The 19,064-nt window shown below is 41.2% G+C and overlaps 1 protein-coding gene across 6 annotated transcripts in view; it reads right to left on the bottom strand.

Annotated features, from left to right (window-relative positions):
• Positions 1-19,064, bottom strand: part of PIEZO2 (piezo type mechanosensitive ion channel component 2) — a 648,659-nt gene that overhangs the window by 160,289 nt on the left and 469,306 nt on the right. For all 6 annotated transcript variants that reach the window (XM_063923449.1, XM_063923453.1, XM_063923452.1 and 3 more), the window contains exons 6-7: positions 10,828-11,032; positions 9,510-9,723 (exon numbers count right to left, since the gene is read on the bottom strand). In XM_063923449.1, the coding sequence (XP_063779519.1) occupies positions 9,510-9,723; positions 10,828-11,032 (419 nt within the window). The remainder of the gene's footprint in view (positions 1-9,509; positions 9,724-10,827; positions 11,033-19,064) is intronic.

Here is a 19,064-nt window from a genome sequence, read left to right as displayed (position 1 = left end):
CTGGGGGTGTGAGGTGTTTAATTTTATGTCTGGGGGTGTGAGGTGTTTAATTTTATGTCTGGGGGTGTGAGGTGTTTAATTTTATGTCTGGGGGTGTGAGGTGTAATATTATGTCTGGGGGTGTGAGGTGTTTCATTTTATGTTTGGGGGTGTGAGGTGTTTCATTTTATGTCTGGGGGTGGTAGGTGTAATATTATGTCTATGGGTGTGAGGTGTAATATTATGTCTGGGGGTGTGAGGTGTAATATTATGTCTGGGGGTGTGAGGTGTAATATTATGTCTGGGGGTGTGAGGTGTTTAATTTTATGTCTGGGGGTGTGAGGTGTTTCATTTTATGTCTGGGGCTGGTAGGTGTAATATTATGTCTGGGGGTGTGAGGTGTAATATTATGTCTGGGGGTGTGAGGTGTAATATTATGTCTGGGGGTATGGGGTGTGAGGTTTAATATTATGTCTGCGGTGTGAGGTATGAGGTGTAGTATGTCTGGAGATATGAAGTGTAATATTATGCCTGGAGTGTGAGGTATAAGGTGTAATATTATTTTGAAGTATTTATCCTGCTTATTTTGGTATTGGCTCCGCCTGCAGTTGGTTTGGTACCGCCCACATGAGGCCACTTTTAGAAATTTTTCCAGGGCCACTTTTGTTTCCCAATCCGCCCCTGAATAGGGTACCTCCTGGAGGGATTATTAACCAGTCTAATAATTATATTAAGATAGATTGGTTGTTACCTATTACATTTTGATTGTATTTTCACCAAGGCGCTCAGTAGTTCAAACTCTCCATGCACTATAATAAATTAAATTGGTGCATTGGTAAAAGAATCTGAATTACTCACTTGTTGTTTTTTAAGTCACATTTATTTTATAAGGAATATATTAAAAGTTAGATCATGGAGTGCATACTGATAAAATAAAATATAACATTATGCCCATATTATGTAACTTTTAGATTTTTTAAATCTATTTCTAGTATGAAGTTAGAGATTACTTATCACATCATTTTACATTTTAGTAAATGCATGATTTTTGGTTGACTCACACAAGAGTATAAAGTATATGTACATGAAGCATTGCTTACAGAAGCAGCTACATATATAGATAAAACGAGATACAGACGCCTCCTACTGACTGCAGAAGGGTATAGGAGCAGGTCATGACCTGACATGCTAAGTTTATATAGGTTTGGAAAGCAGCCTATTAGACTGGCAGAGCAAATGTATTGCACATACAGTACTATACCATTTAATGTCTGGACTGCTGTACTGCAAATATACTGTAAGCAATGAGGAATAGCCTAAGCATTTTATCCATGAAAAGCAGAGTATTTCCTTAAAATTTTAGGGTTTTCCAGCCAAAAAAAGTTATGTAATAAAGCTGTGCTGACCTATAAAGGTCTCAATAATTGAGGTAATTGTTATTGCGATTAGAATGTATACTTTAAACAATTTACTGGCAAACCACATATTCAGATCCACAAACACATTAAACTAAACATTGACACTATTAATTACAATATGACAAAAAGGAAAAATAGCAGGGACGTGCAGTCAGGGGAGGTAGTGCCTCCCCTGTTATTAACCAAAGCAAAGATACATATAGAGTGCGCTGTCAACGGCAGCCTGTACAGGGAAGGTCAGTTCCCTTACAAGAATGAGCAAAAGAGAATATAGGTACTGGCGCCGGCTGAAGTTCAAAGAAAATTAACTATACCAGTGTATAATAAAAATCTTAGGTTTTATTTCTACACATTCATAAAAATGAAGGAAAGATATTGCTTATTCCTCAGTGATAAAACACAAACAAATACTAATGTCTAAAATTATGTATGTAGGACCCATAAGACCAGTGAAACGTGTTGGGATTTTTACCTGAAGGACCTCAAGTACCAGCACCCCTATCCACCTCCTGGCGATATTTGGACTTATATGCATCCACCAGCCTCAACTTTGTACACAAGGGATTTACAGATCCGGACTCACACCCATCTGCTATCTGGTTTCCACTGCAATACGGATACATAGGGAACTTCCATTTGGAAAAAGAGTCTGGTAATCAACCTATTCAATTGAACTTGTGAAACAATTGTGGGCAAACATCCTAGCCAGGGACTGTGGATAATATATTTTCAAAGGGTGAAACTGTGGTTCCTACATACATAATTTTAGACATTAGTATTTGTTTGTGTTTTATCACTGAGGAATAAGCAATATCTTTCCTTCATTTTTATGAATGTGTAGAAATAAAACCTAAGATTTTTTATTATACACTGGTATAGTTAATTTTCTTTGAACTTCAGCCGGCTCCAGTACCTATATTCTCTTTTCCTCCCCTGTTATTAGTGCTTAAAATAATACAAAGTAGATACTTATAACACATATTCTGTGTCATAAGTATCTGCTTTGTATTATATTAGCCATTTTCACATAAAAAATGGGTTTTGGAGGCACTGATAGCGGTGCCTCCCAGTGGCAATAGGAAAGGTGCGGGAGCAGGAGGCGGGGCCAAGACATGGGCAGTAAAAGCCCATTGAAAATAACATGTAAAGCGGCACTTGTAAAAGTGCCTCAGTGTGACAGGGGCATGCTTTTACTGCACATGAAAGCACGTCCCTGCCTGTCATCCAGAAGTGATTGGACAGCGGATCTGTCACTGGATACAGCTGTCCAGTGATGGATCTGCTGTCATCACTCTTTGGACAGCGGGATGTGCGGCAGAGTTGAGGGCGTGAGCGACGGCGGGGATGGCTGGCATGATGGCAGGACTGGATCCTCTTGGATCCAGTCCCTGCCTGTCATTTTGCAGAGTTGCGGAGCAGTTACAATTTCAAAAATGGCGCAGTTAGCGTCATTTTTGAAATCTAAGATGGTCACAGTGAGCCAATCACTGCTCATCGCGCAATCGCCCCGCCCCTCGGGCTGGCTTATAAAAGCAAGCGTGAGGCGGCAGCTGTCAGTCCGCCAGAAGGGAGAGAGCATGCAAGAGATCCCGAAGACAGAAGACGATGGGAAGTCCTGGTAGGCAGTGGCCATGCAAAAGAGCTGACAAAAGGCCGCCGCCCCCCAGGTGAAGACAGAAGATGCCGGGAAGCCCTGGGGAGGCAGCGGCTATGCAAAAGACCTAGCCAAAGGCCTCCACCCACCCAGGTGAAGACAAAAGATGCTGGGAAGCCCTGGGGAGGCGGTGGCCCCCCAGGTGAAGACAGAAGACTTCAGGGGTAAATTTACTAAGATGGGATTTCTATTTAAGATGTGATGTTGCCCATAGCAACCAATCAGAGTTCAGGTATTATATTTTAGAAGGTGCTAGATAAATGAGAAGTAGAATCTGATTGGTTGCTATGGGCAACATCCCATCTTAAATAGAACTCCCATCTTAGTAAATTTACCTACAGAAGTCCTGGGGAGGCGGCAGCCATGCAAAAAAGCTGCCCAAAGGCCACCGCGCACCCAGGTGAAGACACAAGAGACTGGGAAGCCTTGGGGATGCGGCGGCCCCCCAGGTGAAGACAGAAGACTTCAGAAGTCTTGGGAGGGGGAACCACATTTAATTTTTCTGGGGTCCCCACTTTCCGAGGAATGCCATCCTTGGGCTGACTGGTTTGGGGGGAATTTAATGTGATGGCAGGGGGACCCCATACCGAGTGTACCCCCTGCTATGGCATGACTCCCCCTGGCTGGTTCAGCATGGTGCTGGTTTTTGTTAAATATGGGGAACCACATTCTTTTATGTTTAATAATATTGGGGGGCGGGGGGGAGCGGCGCAGCTAGTGAACCATCCAGTGACTCCCCAGCCACAGATCTCACCGCACGTCACTGAAAAATAGTTACTGGATAGATGAGACTGAAGGTGGACATATACATGCAATAGGATCAAAGGTCCTATAAAAGCAAACTTATATCCTATGCAAACGGGGCTCAGGCTTTGTAATGTATGATAGAACATGGATATGAGAAACATTAACACTGTTCCTTGCCTAAGGTCCATCATACGTTAATACCTCCCTGGTATGAAAAAAACAAAATAATAGGGCTGATTTTTCAATGAGTTTTAGCATAGGCAACAAGTTTTAAAACTCATTGTTTATGATAAATGGTGTTCCAGCCAATCAGCTCCAAACTGTGATTTTTCAAACTCATGACAGTTAGAAACTGATTGGCTGGAGCACAGGGCCGGTGAAAGGGTTTTAGGCACCCTATCATAGCTTTGGCCTATCGCCCACCAGCACCAGTTCCATAAAAATGATCCTATTGGCGGGCACGTTAAAATAAAATAAAAATGTACAAATTACATTCCAACTGTTTGATCAACTGGTCACTTTGTAGAGTTTGAATTCTCACAAACAGTATAAGTTGTGTTGGGAATGTAGTCATTTTACCAACAGTCGGGATCCTGGTGGTCAGCATTCCGACGCCGGGATCCCAACCGCCAGGATGCCAGCAGGGGGCCAAGGGCTATTCCCACTCGTGGGTGTCCACGACACCTATAGAGTGGGAATAGAACCTGTGGCAAGCGCAGCCCCAACCCTTGTATTGTATACTGTACATCTTTGGTGATTGGAGGCGGCATGGACTGAATACTGTACATTATCTGTGGTGATGGGAGGCAGCAGGGACTGTGTATACTGTACATTATCTGAGATTATGGAAGGCTACAGGGTCTTTATACTGTACATCATCTGTGGTAATGGGGCAGCAGGGTCTGTCTGTTCAAGAATGTACATTGTGGATGCAGTTCCCTATTGTGCACCCCCAGCAGCAGTAATAATACAGATGGGTCCACGGTTATCATGACTTATTAGCATAAACCCTTCATCTATTGTTCTCAGCTGCAATACAATACAGAGAACAATACAGCAGGGGATTAAGTCATTACAGCAGGGGAATAAATCCGACTGGCCAGTCTCAATTAATCCTATTAAAGGTCAAGATAAACGTGGACCCATCTGTATATTGCAGAGCTCAAGACCCACAAACATACAAATACACACACACACACACACACACACACACACACACACACACACACACACACACACACCTATATCTCTGCTGCTGCAAGTCCCAGGATGTCCTAATTGACTGGTAGAGCATGATGGGACTTATACTTTCTACCAAAGCCAATGAGGGACCATTCTTTAATGCAGTCCTCTCTCATTGCACAAACTCCCTGGAGTACCTGAGCACTACTGGTGGATGTGTCCCTGGAAGATGGAAGATGAGGCCCCTGTTCCTGAGCATGGAGTCTAGGGGATGCTGCTCTCTCACTTCCTCTGGTGGTGCCAGGTCTCCTCTTCCTTCAAAGAATAGGAAGAGGAGACCTGCCTAGTATGCAACTCTGGGATCGAATGCATAGCACTGCCTTGTATGCAGCTCTGGGATCAATTTGTGCTGTCTGAGACTAGCTGAGCTCATTGTTTCTTCTGTTAATCACTGACAGGGAGGGAGGGACGTGAGGGGAGGGACACTGCTGCCTTTCTGCAATGCTAAGCCAGCCAGTCATGTCATACATTAATAGAAGTACGAGCAGGGTAAAAGTACAAGTGCTACAGCTGTCTATATAATCCGCTTCTGCTGTCAGTACAAAGTAGCATAAGAACCTTAATTCTTGTGCTGGCGAATTCAGTAGGGACCACCCAGGAGCCGGTGCCCCTGGGCAACTGCCTGAAGCTGCCCAATGGTAGCTCTGGCCCTACTGGAGCACCATTTATCATACACAACGAGTTTTTAAATTTGTTGCGTATGATAAAACTTATTGATAAATCAGACCCATAATTTGGCTTTTTACATGTTGGTATTAGAAAGTGTATTTGCAGTTTTATAAATGACCACTACTATGATTAGGCAAAAGCTTCATTTTCCTGTGTGTACATTTACAAAATTCTTTACTAGAGTTATTTTCTATCTAAACAAATATAGTCTACAAACTTTATATGGACCATATGACTCCTCTGTATACATCATTTTTATTACGTGGAAAATGTCCAAAATTACTTTTGACTGTAACTACAGGATGTTGTAGTAAAACTATAAATAATGAAAATCTGTATTTTTTTTTATTATAAAAATAAACCCATGTAAAACAAAAGCAGGACCATTGTATTGTCTTTCTGTCTTACTACAGGTGAATATATTTCCATGCCTTACTTTACTTGTATTTTTAAAGCAGACCCAGCAGGGGACACCCTTAATTCATGCAATCGTTGCAAATTCATGCAAATGTTACAAAGCGCACATAAGGTCAGTGACATCCGCAGCACAGCAGTGAGTTTTCTGGATGGCTTGGAGCTCATTTGGACAGAAGCCAAGTGTTCTTGCTGGAGAAAAGCTACATCCCATTTAAATCATAGAATGCAGGTTAATGCGCCTTCCTTAAAAGAGTAACGTATTGATTGTCTGGTGTGTACAGCCCGTCTCTATTGTAAATCAATATAACAGTAGTCCAACAGTCAGCTGTAAGTGTTTTAAAGGGCTACAGTGTGCACATTTCAAGCAATGATATTGGCATTTTCAAAGATACATACGAAAATACTGGTGTATGAAAGACTCTCTTGTGATTAACATCCTTACTTCAAAGAATTACAGTAGCAACAGCCAGGAAGTTATAATCCTCTAAAATTACTAGTAGCTGATGGAAAGTGAAATCACAGGATGAATGAAGCATGCTTACTCAATTTAGCAAAAGCTAAACGAAACCACACTTTAATTAAAGTCTCCTCATCAGCAAAGTATCGCCTGAAACTGAATGTTGTTCTGTCTTGGGATCCTCAAACCAAGTCCTGAGATTCTCAAACCAAGACGTTTTCAGTTGAACTAGCACTGCTCATTCCAGACAATCTATAAAATATATGGGGTTTCCTGCATGCCAAATAAATGATTTATACTACAGTAAATGGAACGCTATATTGTACAGCTGTAAAGTGTTTACTGATCCTGAAAATAATATCACACAGGTAAGTGAAACACACATAGTAGTAATAATGATCATTTTATAAAGGACATCAGATAATTTCATAGAATAAGATCACCTTTGGAAAAAAAAAATGTTCACCTGGATTAAAAACCAATATTTGTGAGTTTGTAAAAATACTAAAACATTCTCAACAAAAGCGTTGTATTATCCTTTATATTTTTCCACTTCTTATTTATGCAAATGACCTCTGATACACATTGTCAGACTGAGCATCCTGTGTCACACAAGACCTGTTACATTAATGGACCATGATTCTTTTCGTAAGGGAATCAGCCAAAAATCCCTATGTGCCCGATTCCATTTATTTACTCTAATGTTGGTCTTCAACACCAGGCTTCAACACAGTCTAAGCAGAGATGCTTCAAGATTTGTCAGGGAGTACAAACCATTGCAGTAGAAGGCTTTCTGCTACCAAAGAGATACAACATGCTATGAAGACACTGAATATTCACATTGATACTTTTCTTTTCTTTACTATGGGTCATTTTTCATGAGAATTCACAATACATATCAGTTCATCAGTGATGGGTATTTAGTTATGGGGCATCTGGATTGCTGGATTTGGCATGACTACATTAATTAGTTAAGTGACTGCTGGAGAAAAGGGCCGTGCATCTGTTCCCCTTACTTGCAGATTGGTGCTATTACTTAACAGGGTCCTAGTGCACTGATGACAATCAGCATGTCAGGGCTGGGGCATGTACCTCCACCCATGTACATGAAAGGGAAAGTAATGGGAAATATATATATCAAGCAGCAGGGACTTAGTCTTCAGTTTCCAGGTACCAGCCTGTGCCTAATCTAACAATACTCCCTCCGGCTCTCTTAGGTTCCACTGGTAGAACAAGAAGAGATCAGCAGGCTGATGTGTTGATTAGCTTACAGTAGTTTTGTCTCTATTATATGGGTGGGTGAATGAAAATGTGTTTACAAGTGATTATTTGAATGAACTAACTAAACAGATGTGCAGTCGGCAAAACAGTGGCTAGAATGTAACATACAATTACTAAAATAAATGGTACTTCTTATGTTCATTTGAATACCTGCCATATTTCCTGCTTGTCCATCACAATGCTTCATTTCAAAAGATATCACATTACACAGCGACCTTTTTTCACTCATTTTGATGCTGAAATTCTGTTTGCAATGTAGTTAAAATAGTGCCAGCCATTAAACTCCGAATTGTGAGGGGGCGAGATGTAGGGGAAGGTATTGTGACCGGCGGTCTCCTGGCCACCGGTCACATAACTACATCCCATTGAAATATATATGAGAAAAGTTACTATAATTTTCTGACAGTTTACTAGACTGTAAAGACCTTTTCCATAATGTGAAAGTTTGCATATAAATCTATTCCACCAATCCTGTACCAATCTAATGGTAAATTGCTCTACGAGACATTTCAATGAAACCAAGTATTGTAGAATGCACATCTATTACACATTTCATCTAGGGATAGTGTTTGTTGCTTATGTGTTATGCATTCATGTTGACATTCTGAATGTCAACATTCAGAAGATGTCAACATCCTGATGTCAACATTCTGTTGACATGCTGGACATTAACAAACTCTACCACACTCCAACGGTTTACAGTATACTTCATATATTTCTGTCTGTGCAAAAATCTAGAATGATTACTAACACAGGCAAGTAGACTAAAGGGTCTATTTACTAAGCCTTGACTGGAGATAAAGTGGACGGAGATGAAGTCCCAACCAACCAGCTCCTGTCATTTTTCAAACACAGCCTGTGAAATGGCAGTTAGGAGCTGATTGGCTGGTATCTCTGTGCACTTTATCTCCATTCAAGGCTTAGTAAATAGACTCTAGGTTACCTGTGTATAATTACAGATAGCCTGAAAACATGAGCTGTAGTGTATGCGTTGAAGATCGCATTTGGAAATCACTGATCTATAGTACATTGGCTTTAAATAACAATTTGTATATTTAAGGTACAGTAGATAATAGAGACTGTTCTGTCCCATGAAACATGAAAGTGCAGTAATATATTACAATTTTAAAATTTACCTTTTTTGGGGACATATTTGTGATATTACCAGAAATGATACAAATGTTTGGCTTCATTATTTCATACATCATTCACATGTCACTTTAAATTCAGACTTTTAAGTACTATCCTGTCTCTTTCAAAGGGGGCGATTCAATTCAGCGTGATGTGCCAGATATTTAGTTGATGTGATTTTGCAAGTAAAAGTCACCTCCTTTGAGTATGGGAAAATGTGGGGAAATTATACAGTATATTTTTTTATGAAAGATTTTAAGTTGTCACAAATTCACGCACCCAGACTTATGCTGAATTGAATCGCACCCAGAGAAACAAAAGTACATAATTTCCCCAGTTCACCGCTCTAATAAAAAGACTACCTTACTGTACATATCACTGGCTATAATTACTTACTGTATTGTACATCTTGTACAGAAATGGTTACAATTATGGGAGCAGGGAAATATTTGGGAGCCATGAACACATGAAGTCACATAATATTTAGATTATATAAACATCTGAAAGGACTTACCTGGCATAAAAATCACCTGGTGGAATAATCTCTTGAAAATATTGCAACTGGTACAGATAAAGTCCAATCAAGTGCCCTGCACTGAATATGGCCATTAATACACATAGACAGCTGAATATCAGCGGATCAAATACTCGGCGACAGGACCACCATGTGCATAACCCCATAAATACAAAGAAATACACAGCTGAGGTCAAAGAAGGCAACATCATGCCTAAATAGGGAACAAGGAAGAAAAATTGAAGTGATATTTTTTTTTAGCTTATCATTGTTTCATTTTTTTTAATAGCACTTAATGCTGTGCTTCACTTGGTTGTAAACAATAGGTAAATCTGGTTGTTTGGGGCATTTGTTTGAAACATTAGTCCTGCCCATCTTGTACCGGTGTAGCAGTTTGTGTCTCTTACTGAGTAGCAGTATTTATGAAATTGAGTAGTTTGGTACAAGTTTACAGCTTATAAAGTTACACTGTGTAGCTACAGCAAAGAGAACTGGGAAGTGAGTGTTAAAGCTACAAAGCCTCCCTCTTTGTTAGCTTGATAGCATCCTGCCTAGAGTGAAAGAGGCAAACTGTAATAGTTAAGACTGTGGTTGCCACTTAATACAGTATTAATACAGACATGAATATGTTTATGACCAGTATGTGATTCATATATTAACATACCAGATTTAGGCTGTATTGACCTGGTTGTCATTATTGTGGTATAACTATAACTTCCTTAGAGTCGCACTTAACTCTTTATTAACAAGAGGTCTTCAGTATGTCATGAGAGCTGAATACAGCCATACGAGAGCTCAGAAGAGTCCTTTGCTATAGAGAGAGAAGGTGCAGGCAAAGATCTAGATCCATGGCTAGGTTCCACCAAAGAGGAGCTCAGGTGAGTCCTGTGTTTATGAGAGAGAACCAAGTCTACTACAGTGTATAGATGACAGGAGGATATCCTGTCCCTGAACTACACCAGGCAACCACAGAGACTGGCTGATGAGAAGACTTCTGCGATACAAGGACTGTGCTTTTGTGAGTTATGTGAAAATGGTAAGGGCCACTTAATAGACAGGGATGGAGAACACTGCCTTTTCAGCGTAGGCTTCTTCATTTCTTTAAGTTAGTTTTATTTTGCTTATATAATTTATGTCTGAAATTGTAAATGTGAAGACCTTTGAGTGGACATAAACACTAGTCACTGCTCAAAAGGCTGCTACCACTGAGACTTATCCCACTACAGCTAATATATGTACAGTATATACACGTGAACATGAGCTCAGACCGAAACACCAACCATATGTTTTTTTAGTAAGTACAGTACATTATACCAACCTGTTATACCAAGTAATATTGTAATAACTACTTTTCCAGCGGTGGCTATAATGTTGCCAATAAATTCTTTAAGTTTGGAGGCAAATGAGGCGACTTTGCGAAGAAGTTTTAACCTTGTGCTTTCTTCTACTCCTTCATTAGCATCATCTTCATAATCTTCTTCATACATTAATGCATCACCCATGTCCATCTTTCCTGCTTCTGTCTACATCCAACACAGGAGACAAAATAAGATGGTGAAGGGAACATGTATTCCTAACACTAATCCAGAATGTATCGCAAATCAATCACAAGTGTTCAAATGTTCTGCTAAATAATCACAGCAACAATAAGCTTCATGGTTCAAGTATTGCTCAGAGCATACAGTAACTTGTCCTGGCCAAGCTGGGTGATCCAGGAAGAGATCACACTAAGCAAGCCATGCATAGCTGTAGTGGAAACATGGTGAACACCAACACGATGTAAGTCCCACAACACATATATCATTATAGGGACCAATAAATTGGGACTGGGGTGTGAAAAGTGTAACAGGATATATAATTGTAGGGGCCCACTGTCAAAATTAAAGAATCTCCATTCTACACATTCATTTGTTATTTTAATTACAAAATGAGAATTACTAGCATTGCTCAAAGTGAGAAATGAGACAGCAGTCACCAAGTGGTCTAGTTCAAGTTAATCAATAAATGTAAATGTCTGATTGGTTACTATAGTACTTGCAAATATGTAGAATTTTCAGCAAAAAACATAGAAGCTTTGAGAAATGAGAGGTATGAAATCCAATTTTCACAATATTTCTTGTTTCAGGCATGCAAGTGAAACCAACTTATGCATGGATTCCAATTATTGTTCTAATAGCAACTTTTATACATATCTAAACATTGGCATAAGATGGGATGTGGTCAGTCAAAATAAGAAAGAGAGCGGGATCCCGATGGCCAGAATCCAGACCATCCCAGCGGTAAGTACCCAGGTTGGGGTTAGGGTTAGTCACTAGAGGGATGGTTAGGGTTAGGCTATGGGGGTTGGGTGGAGTTTCAGTTAGGCTGTTGGAAGGGGAGTGGTTAGGGTTAGGCTGCAGGTGGCTTGGGTTAGGGGTAAGATTAGGGGTAGGGAGAAAATACTTCATGGGAAATGTGTCGGGATTCTGCACGTTGGGATCCCGCTGTCAGTCTCCTGACTGTCAGGATCCAGACTGCCGGGATTTCGTAATCGACCATCTTAACATTAATGATAGACTAAATATTCTCTGTAATGTTCTGTGTAACACATGTGCATTTTATACATTATTATTATTATTATTATTATTAATAATAATAATAATAATAATAATAATACACATGAAACATACAACAAAAATAATAAACTAAGCCACCTCTGCAGTGTGTGCTCTTTGTGTATGAAAGAGTGGGGAAATTACCCTAAATCCCTAAAAGAATGGTAAATAAGATAGTGGTGCATACAGTATGTAATATGGTCCGAGTTTGACTTTTTTTTTAATACGGCAATCATTTACAAGGCAAAACCATGCATTGTACAGTAAATGAATGATGTTCTAAATAAGATTCTTCGATTGGCTAACATCCCGAACCTCTGGAAATTCAGACCTTATTACATATGCCCCAGCAAGTGGCAAAAGAACAGAGGCTATTAGCAGGCAAAAGCAAACATAGGGCGGGATGTAATGAAGTCCAAGTTTGATGGCCATGAGGGATTCCCGCCAAACTGAGACGTTTTTTACAGGGGCAATCATGTACAAGGCTAAACCATGCATTGTACATATTTGCTCCTTTAAAAAAAGTCCCAGTTCAGTTGGCATCCTGCACGGCCGCTGAACTTGGACTTCATTACATCCCGCCCATAGGGTGAATTCTGCAACTTTTATTAGTGAATTAAAAAAATGAGAACCATAATGTATATTTCAGAAGATAAAACTATTTAGCATACAATATTCTGGGGTGCATTTCAATAATTCTTTTGTGTGTAAGTGTCTACATACAAGTAGTAAAATATTGAGAAAATGACTTGCAACTACTGTACCATCTGCAAGTTTATAAACCCATTTTTCAACAATACAACAATTTAATATAAAATGTTCTGCTGTTTAGAGAAAATGCCATGAACAATTACCTGTCTTTATTGGCCAAATTTTACAATTTTAACAACTTTAAATATATTATTATTATTATTATTATTATTATTATTATTATTCATTGGGAGGGATGAACCAGAAGTACTTCACTTTTTTGTGAAACTGTTCATTACAATAAGGACTTCATAAAGTTATCCCTAAATCTAGAGGTGCAAAGCAGACCTGTGTTGACTTATAGCAAATTTCTAACTGGTTAGCAAAAAAGTATAGCCACAGGATTTTGCACAATCTGCCCCACAGTGCACACAAGAAGTTCATCTTGTTTATGCTTATGTGTTTACTTTACTCATTTCATTTTTTTATATTTTAGGTGCGCTAAAAAATAAAGCTGTATTCAACCGTGGTAAATAAGGTATTAAATAGTCTAAAAATAATGTAAAAAGTGTCAAATTATATAAAACTGACAGCGGAGCCAACATACTCCACAGTGCTATACAGGGTAACCATAGTTCATGCTACATACAGTTCCAAAGGCAATACAAAACGAAGATTTACTATCCTGTTACCCAATACTAATAGATTAAAAAAAAAAAAAAACAGACATAAAAAGCTGTTATGGAACATGCCCTCGACAGAATTTAAGGGACCTATTCATTATCAGGGGCCCAATGACCCCGATAATTAAGTACTGTATCCAGCTCACTGTGAATTACCAGAGCAATTCATCATTCCTCAGAATAGAAAAGTAGCTATCCCTGGTATAATGTAGTAGTTATATTTACCACCTCTGTGCCAGCATCTGCGCATGTGTGGCATGAGGTCACTTGACACACAGTGAGGAGGAGGCAGAGCGACCCGCTCAGATTAGTCTTCGCAACCCCGGACCTCCTTACAATAGGATTGATTGGGGCTCTGGGAACAATGTGTTTGTTCTAACAGGGTATACAGATGTAGCTAGCTGTCCTGCGATGTGTACGCATATGCGCACACATTGCGGGTGCAACTTAGTGCACCCGGCTGCGCCTAGTCGCACCTGTGATCGCACCATGTAAAGTGAATGGGCTGCAGCTGCAAGTATATGTATGTATATGTATGCAGTTGTGGCGGGAATAGCCTCTGCCAAAATGAGCGTGGCTACTTCTGTACTTTAAATATGTTACGTTTTTTGGAGTTTGCTGAACATTTGGCCCTTATAATGAATGTGCCCATATAAAACATGCAGAAATCAGCAGGCTCTTAAGTGATGATGAATAGGCCCCTAAAAGACATAGAGAATGGGAGAACTTAAATACATGGTTAATGTTGCTTGAAAGGGGTCAGAATAAGGTCAGAATAAGATTCAAGCACAAGGTCAGAATAAGATTCACTATGAATATTTTACACAATGAGGGTAGGGTCATTCCTCTGTCTCCATGGATGAACCAAGCAACCCAGACAAGTCCAGGGCTGGATAATCAGTACTTGGCATTTACCTCCAGTGCTGTCAAGACTTCTTGTGAGTCCAGGAACAAGAGAAGGGGAGTGGGTAAGCACATGGCATGGTTATGCCTGCTCGGAAAAAGATTCACTATGAAGACTGTGCACACCAATGGTGGGGCGCCTTACTCCACCTCAAAGGATGACACAAGCCACTCAGACAAGCCCAAGACCAGGTAATCAGTAACCAACATTTACAACATGGGCTGCCAAGACATCTTGCAGGCCCAGGAGCTTGAAATGTGGTGTAAATAAGAAAGAGAACATGGCCACACCGCTTGGAAAACTGTGCACCCTGAGGGTGGAAAGGCATACTCCCGTCATGGGTGACATGAGTCATGGGCCTCACAGTGCCCTGTTTATCACCATCCTATACAGCTTTTTGCGCCAAAGGATGAGGATGGAGGTTTTCACAAGTGCTCATAGAACAGTTCTGGCATGGTAACAGCTCTGGCAATATGTTATATGTCACTAAGATATGCAGCAATGCATAATGATAGTTACAACAGCCCAATAGCCACAATGACAAATAGATCTTTCATTTTTTACTTACCCTTGCACAAAAGAAGTTAAACTAATCTGTGAAAATAACCAAAGAGGCTGCATTGCATAACATATGAAAATGTCAAAGCAGCGATAAATTCCAGGCAGGAAAACAGCAGTGCCTGTACAGCAGCTGTTACTACTAAAGTGGGGCCAGAAACGCCATTAGTCATCACTGGATTATCATGTGAACCTTCAGCTTTTAACTATCTCATCAGATATATACAAACACCAGTGCAAAGAAATACCATTGTTTCTCTGTGAAAAAAGACACTCATCAACAATACTTATCAGTATAACGCCACCAAATACCCTTGCAATGCTGCCAGCTAAAGATAAACCTTGCATTGCTTGGTACTTCCGTAGCAAGCAGTAAATCACCCACTGCTGTATGCATACGGAGTCTGATTTAGAGATGGACACAGTGAAAATATGATATTACAGCAGGAGGCACCTGAGGGAAAAAGACGCCTGCTGCTGGGAATGCAGATCTGAGTGCTGCATCCTAAGAAGCACCATCGGATCATCTGCAAGACATCAGACATCTGAGTAGCTCAGATTGACCCCTGCAGCTCCGTAGCTCAGCGCAGGAAGTCTGCGACGGAAAACACAGACCCTGTCCTCAGCCCTCGGGGCGACAGGCTCTGTTTTTGAAAACGCTGCCCAATTCCTCCCATTTCCCATCTCCGAATGGACGCAGCCTGCGGCTCAGAAGCAGTGGCAAATTTCCCAGAAGGCACGTGAGGCAGATGCCTAGGGGTGGCGCTTGATGGGGGGGTGGCACTTGGATGTTTGTCTTGGTACTGTCAGCCCAAAATGTACCAGAAACTGCAAAATATTTCCACTGTACTGTACCATATGCCATCTGGAATGGAGTGTAAACGGGTAGGACATGCACATACTGCCCCTGTAAGCTTTCCTACTTAGTAAATATGTATACATACGGTAATTAAAAATAAAAAAGTTGTAGTGTCTTTTTAATTAATATCTAAAACTGTATTATCAAATGAGGGCTTATAACCAATCAATGACAAAAAAATTAGGCAGGAGGGTGGCGGTTACGGTTGTGCCTAGGGGTGCCCTCATCCCTAAAGCCGTCCCTGCTCATAAGGCGGTGCGTGCGACCATGCAGGACCCTCTCTGCACATGCGCAGGTGTCCCACCATTGGAGATATATGCAAACCAATTAGGTCCACTGTGCACGTTAAACAACACCTAATTAAAAACAGGTCAGACAATTTTAAAAGCAATAAAGTAACACACATTAGAAAAAAAATGAGCAGAGGAGCATGTGACAGGGATCAGTGTGATATCCCGGCTTGAAGAGTAGCTCATAGTTGTCAACATTATGGGCTATTATTAATTAGCCACGAGTCCTGCCATGTATGCTCCCGCATAAAAATTCTGCATAGTTTGCTGGTTAACTTTACAGAAAATAGCAATATGTTGTACAATTAAAATTCAAACATTAATTGCCATCTTGCTGGTGTAGGAATACATTTGGAAAAACTCCTTGTAGCTACAGTATCGGCAATTTAGGAAAAACCCTGTCCCATCCTCATAACTAGGGATGAGCGGGTTCAGATCCCTGAAAACCGAACTGTCCCCGCACCCCTTCTCCCCCGAACATCACGTCCCAAGCCTGGATCAGAGTCCGGCTCGGGACTTCCCGCCAGTCTCAGAAACCAGAACTAAACAAAACTTCAACATCCCGATGTCGGATTCACGCGGGTTTTGGATTCCATATAAGGAGCCGCACGTCACCGCCATTTTCACTCCAGTCCTGGAGAGTGTAGCGAGAGGACATGTCTCCTCAGTGTCTGTGTGGGAAAGTGGTGTGGCGCGTGGGGTGTCCTGTGCTGCCATAAGTCCAGTGGTGGTGTCCTGTGCTGCCATAAGTCCACGGGTGCAGCGGTATAAGTCCAGGGGTACTGCCATATAAGTCCAGCGGTACTGCCATATAAGTCCACGGGAACTGCCCTATAAGTCCATGGGTACTGCCGTATAAGTCCACAGGTACTGCCGTATAAGTCCAGGGGTACTGCCGTATAAGTCCAGGGGTACTGCCGTATAAGTCCAGGTGTACTGCCGTATAAGTCCAGTCCAGTGGTGCAGCCATATAAGTCCACGGGTACTACCGTATAAGTCCACAGATACTGCCGTATAAGTCCAGGGGTACTGCCGTATAAGTCCAGGGGTACTGCCGTATAAGTCCAGTCCAGTGGTGCAGCCGTATAAGTCCACGGGTACTGCCATATAAGTCCAGGGGCACTGCCGGATAAGTCCAGGGATACTGCCGTATAAGTCCAGTCCAGTGGTGCAGCTGTATAAGTTTAGGGGTACTGCCATATAAGTCCAGGGGTACTACCGTATAAGTCCAGGGGTACTGCTGTATAAGTCCACCAATATTGTGCGTGCATTTCATCTGGGCAAATTCCAACACATCCCATGTTTTGCACATACAATTAATTTTGTCATTTTTTGAAAAATGACAGGGGTGTACAGGAGATGCTGTCGCAATTTTTCGGGCCACTTTTAACATTCAGCCACTGCGTGCCACTCCTAGATGTGCCACTTATGTGGCTTAGCTTAGTCATCCAGCTACCTCATTGCACCTCTTTTTCTTCTTTGCATGATGAGCTGTTTGGGGTCTAGTTTTTAAAAATGCCATCCTGTCTGCCACTGCAGTGCCACTCCTAGATGGGCCAGGTGTTTGTGCCGCACACTTGTGTCACTTAGCTTAGTCATCCAGCTACCTCATTGCACCTCTTTTACTTCTTTGCATGATGTGCTGTTTGGGGCCTAGTTTTTAAAAGTGCCGTCCTGTCTGACACTGCAGTGCCACTCCTAGATGGGCCAGGTGTTTGTGCCGCACACTTGTGTCACTTAGCAAAGTCATCCAGCTACCTCCGTGCAACCTTTTGGCCTAAAAACAATATTATGAGGTGCGAGGTGTTCAGAATAGACTGGAAATTAGTGGAAATTAATGTTATTGAGGTTAATAATACCGTAGGATCAAAATTACCTCCAAATTCTGTGATTTTAGCTGTTTTTGTATGGTTTTTTTTTAACTCATCCAGATCCAAAACCGAACTAAAACCCTCCTGACCCCAGGTAAATATCACTGTGTGATATTATCATACAGCCCACCAAGAACCTTTTCAATCTGGTGGACAATTATGCAATAGATAGCATCTATCCCTGTGTATCAATGCCTATTTCCCAATCGATTGTAAGCTTGTGAGCAGGGCCTTCCTACAGTACCTCTATGACAGTTTATTACCCAATTTTGTTTTATCATTGTTGTTTCCAATTGTAAAGTGCAACGGAATATGATGAGCTATATAAGAAACTGTTAATAAATACATTTTAGAGAAAATAACATGAAAAATCAAGCGCCTTTATTGGCCATATTATACAATTTACTGTAAACACCTTTCAAAACATTAATATTCATTAAGTGCAGAGGTACTACACTACAACCTGGTATTTTTTTCATTAAAATAAGGAACTTGTAGTGGTGGGATGTAGTTATGTTGCCGGCAGTTGGGATCCCGGTGGTCAGGATACCGACGCCGGAATCCTGACGACTGACAATGCCGCCAGATGAAATCCTGGCTAACAGGGGCTATTCCCACTTGTGGGTGTCCACTGTCCATGACACCCATAGAGTGGGAAGAGAACCTGTGGCGAGCGCAGCGAGCCACCGAGCCCGCAAGGTGCTCCGTTACGCTCGCCCCCCCCTGCCAGCATTCTAGCAGCCGGGATACCGGCATCGGTATGCTGACTGCCGGGATCCCGGCCGCCGGCATCCCAACCTGGATATATAATAGGTTCTGAGATGAAGGAACCGGCATGATTTAATAAACTTAAAGAAAAACCAGCTTTATACCTGATTGCCACTTTACATTTAGTGGTGAACTTGCCGAAGTTCCATAATAAGCGGGCTAATCTGTAATTGATTGGTGATTAACAAGCAGCTCTCCGGCAGAGCTGCTGCCTAAGAGAGCACCTGCATAATTAGACCCAGAGATGGTGATAAGTTTAGTGATCAAGCAGCAAAAGTCTTATTAAATTAACATGTTGGTGGAAATTTACTAATTGGCATTTATCAAAACTGCCACAT

This window comes from Pseudophryne corroboree, chromosome 5, assembly GCF_028390025.1.
Source record: "Pseudophryne corroboree isolate aPseCor3 chromosome 5, aPseCor3.hap2, whole genome shotgun sequence".
NCBI classification, from domain to species: Eukaryota; Metazoa; Chordata; class Amphibia; order Anura; family Myobatrachidae; genus Pseudophryne; species Pseudophryne corroboree.
Note: the sequence above shows the minus strand (reverse complement) of the source record. Positions and strands in the feature narration are given on the sequence as shown.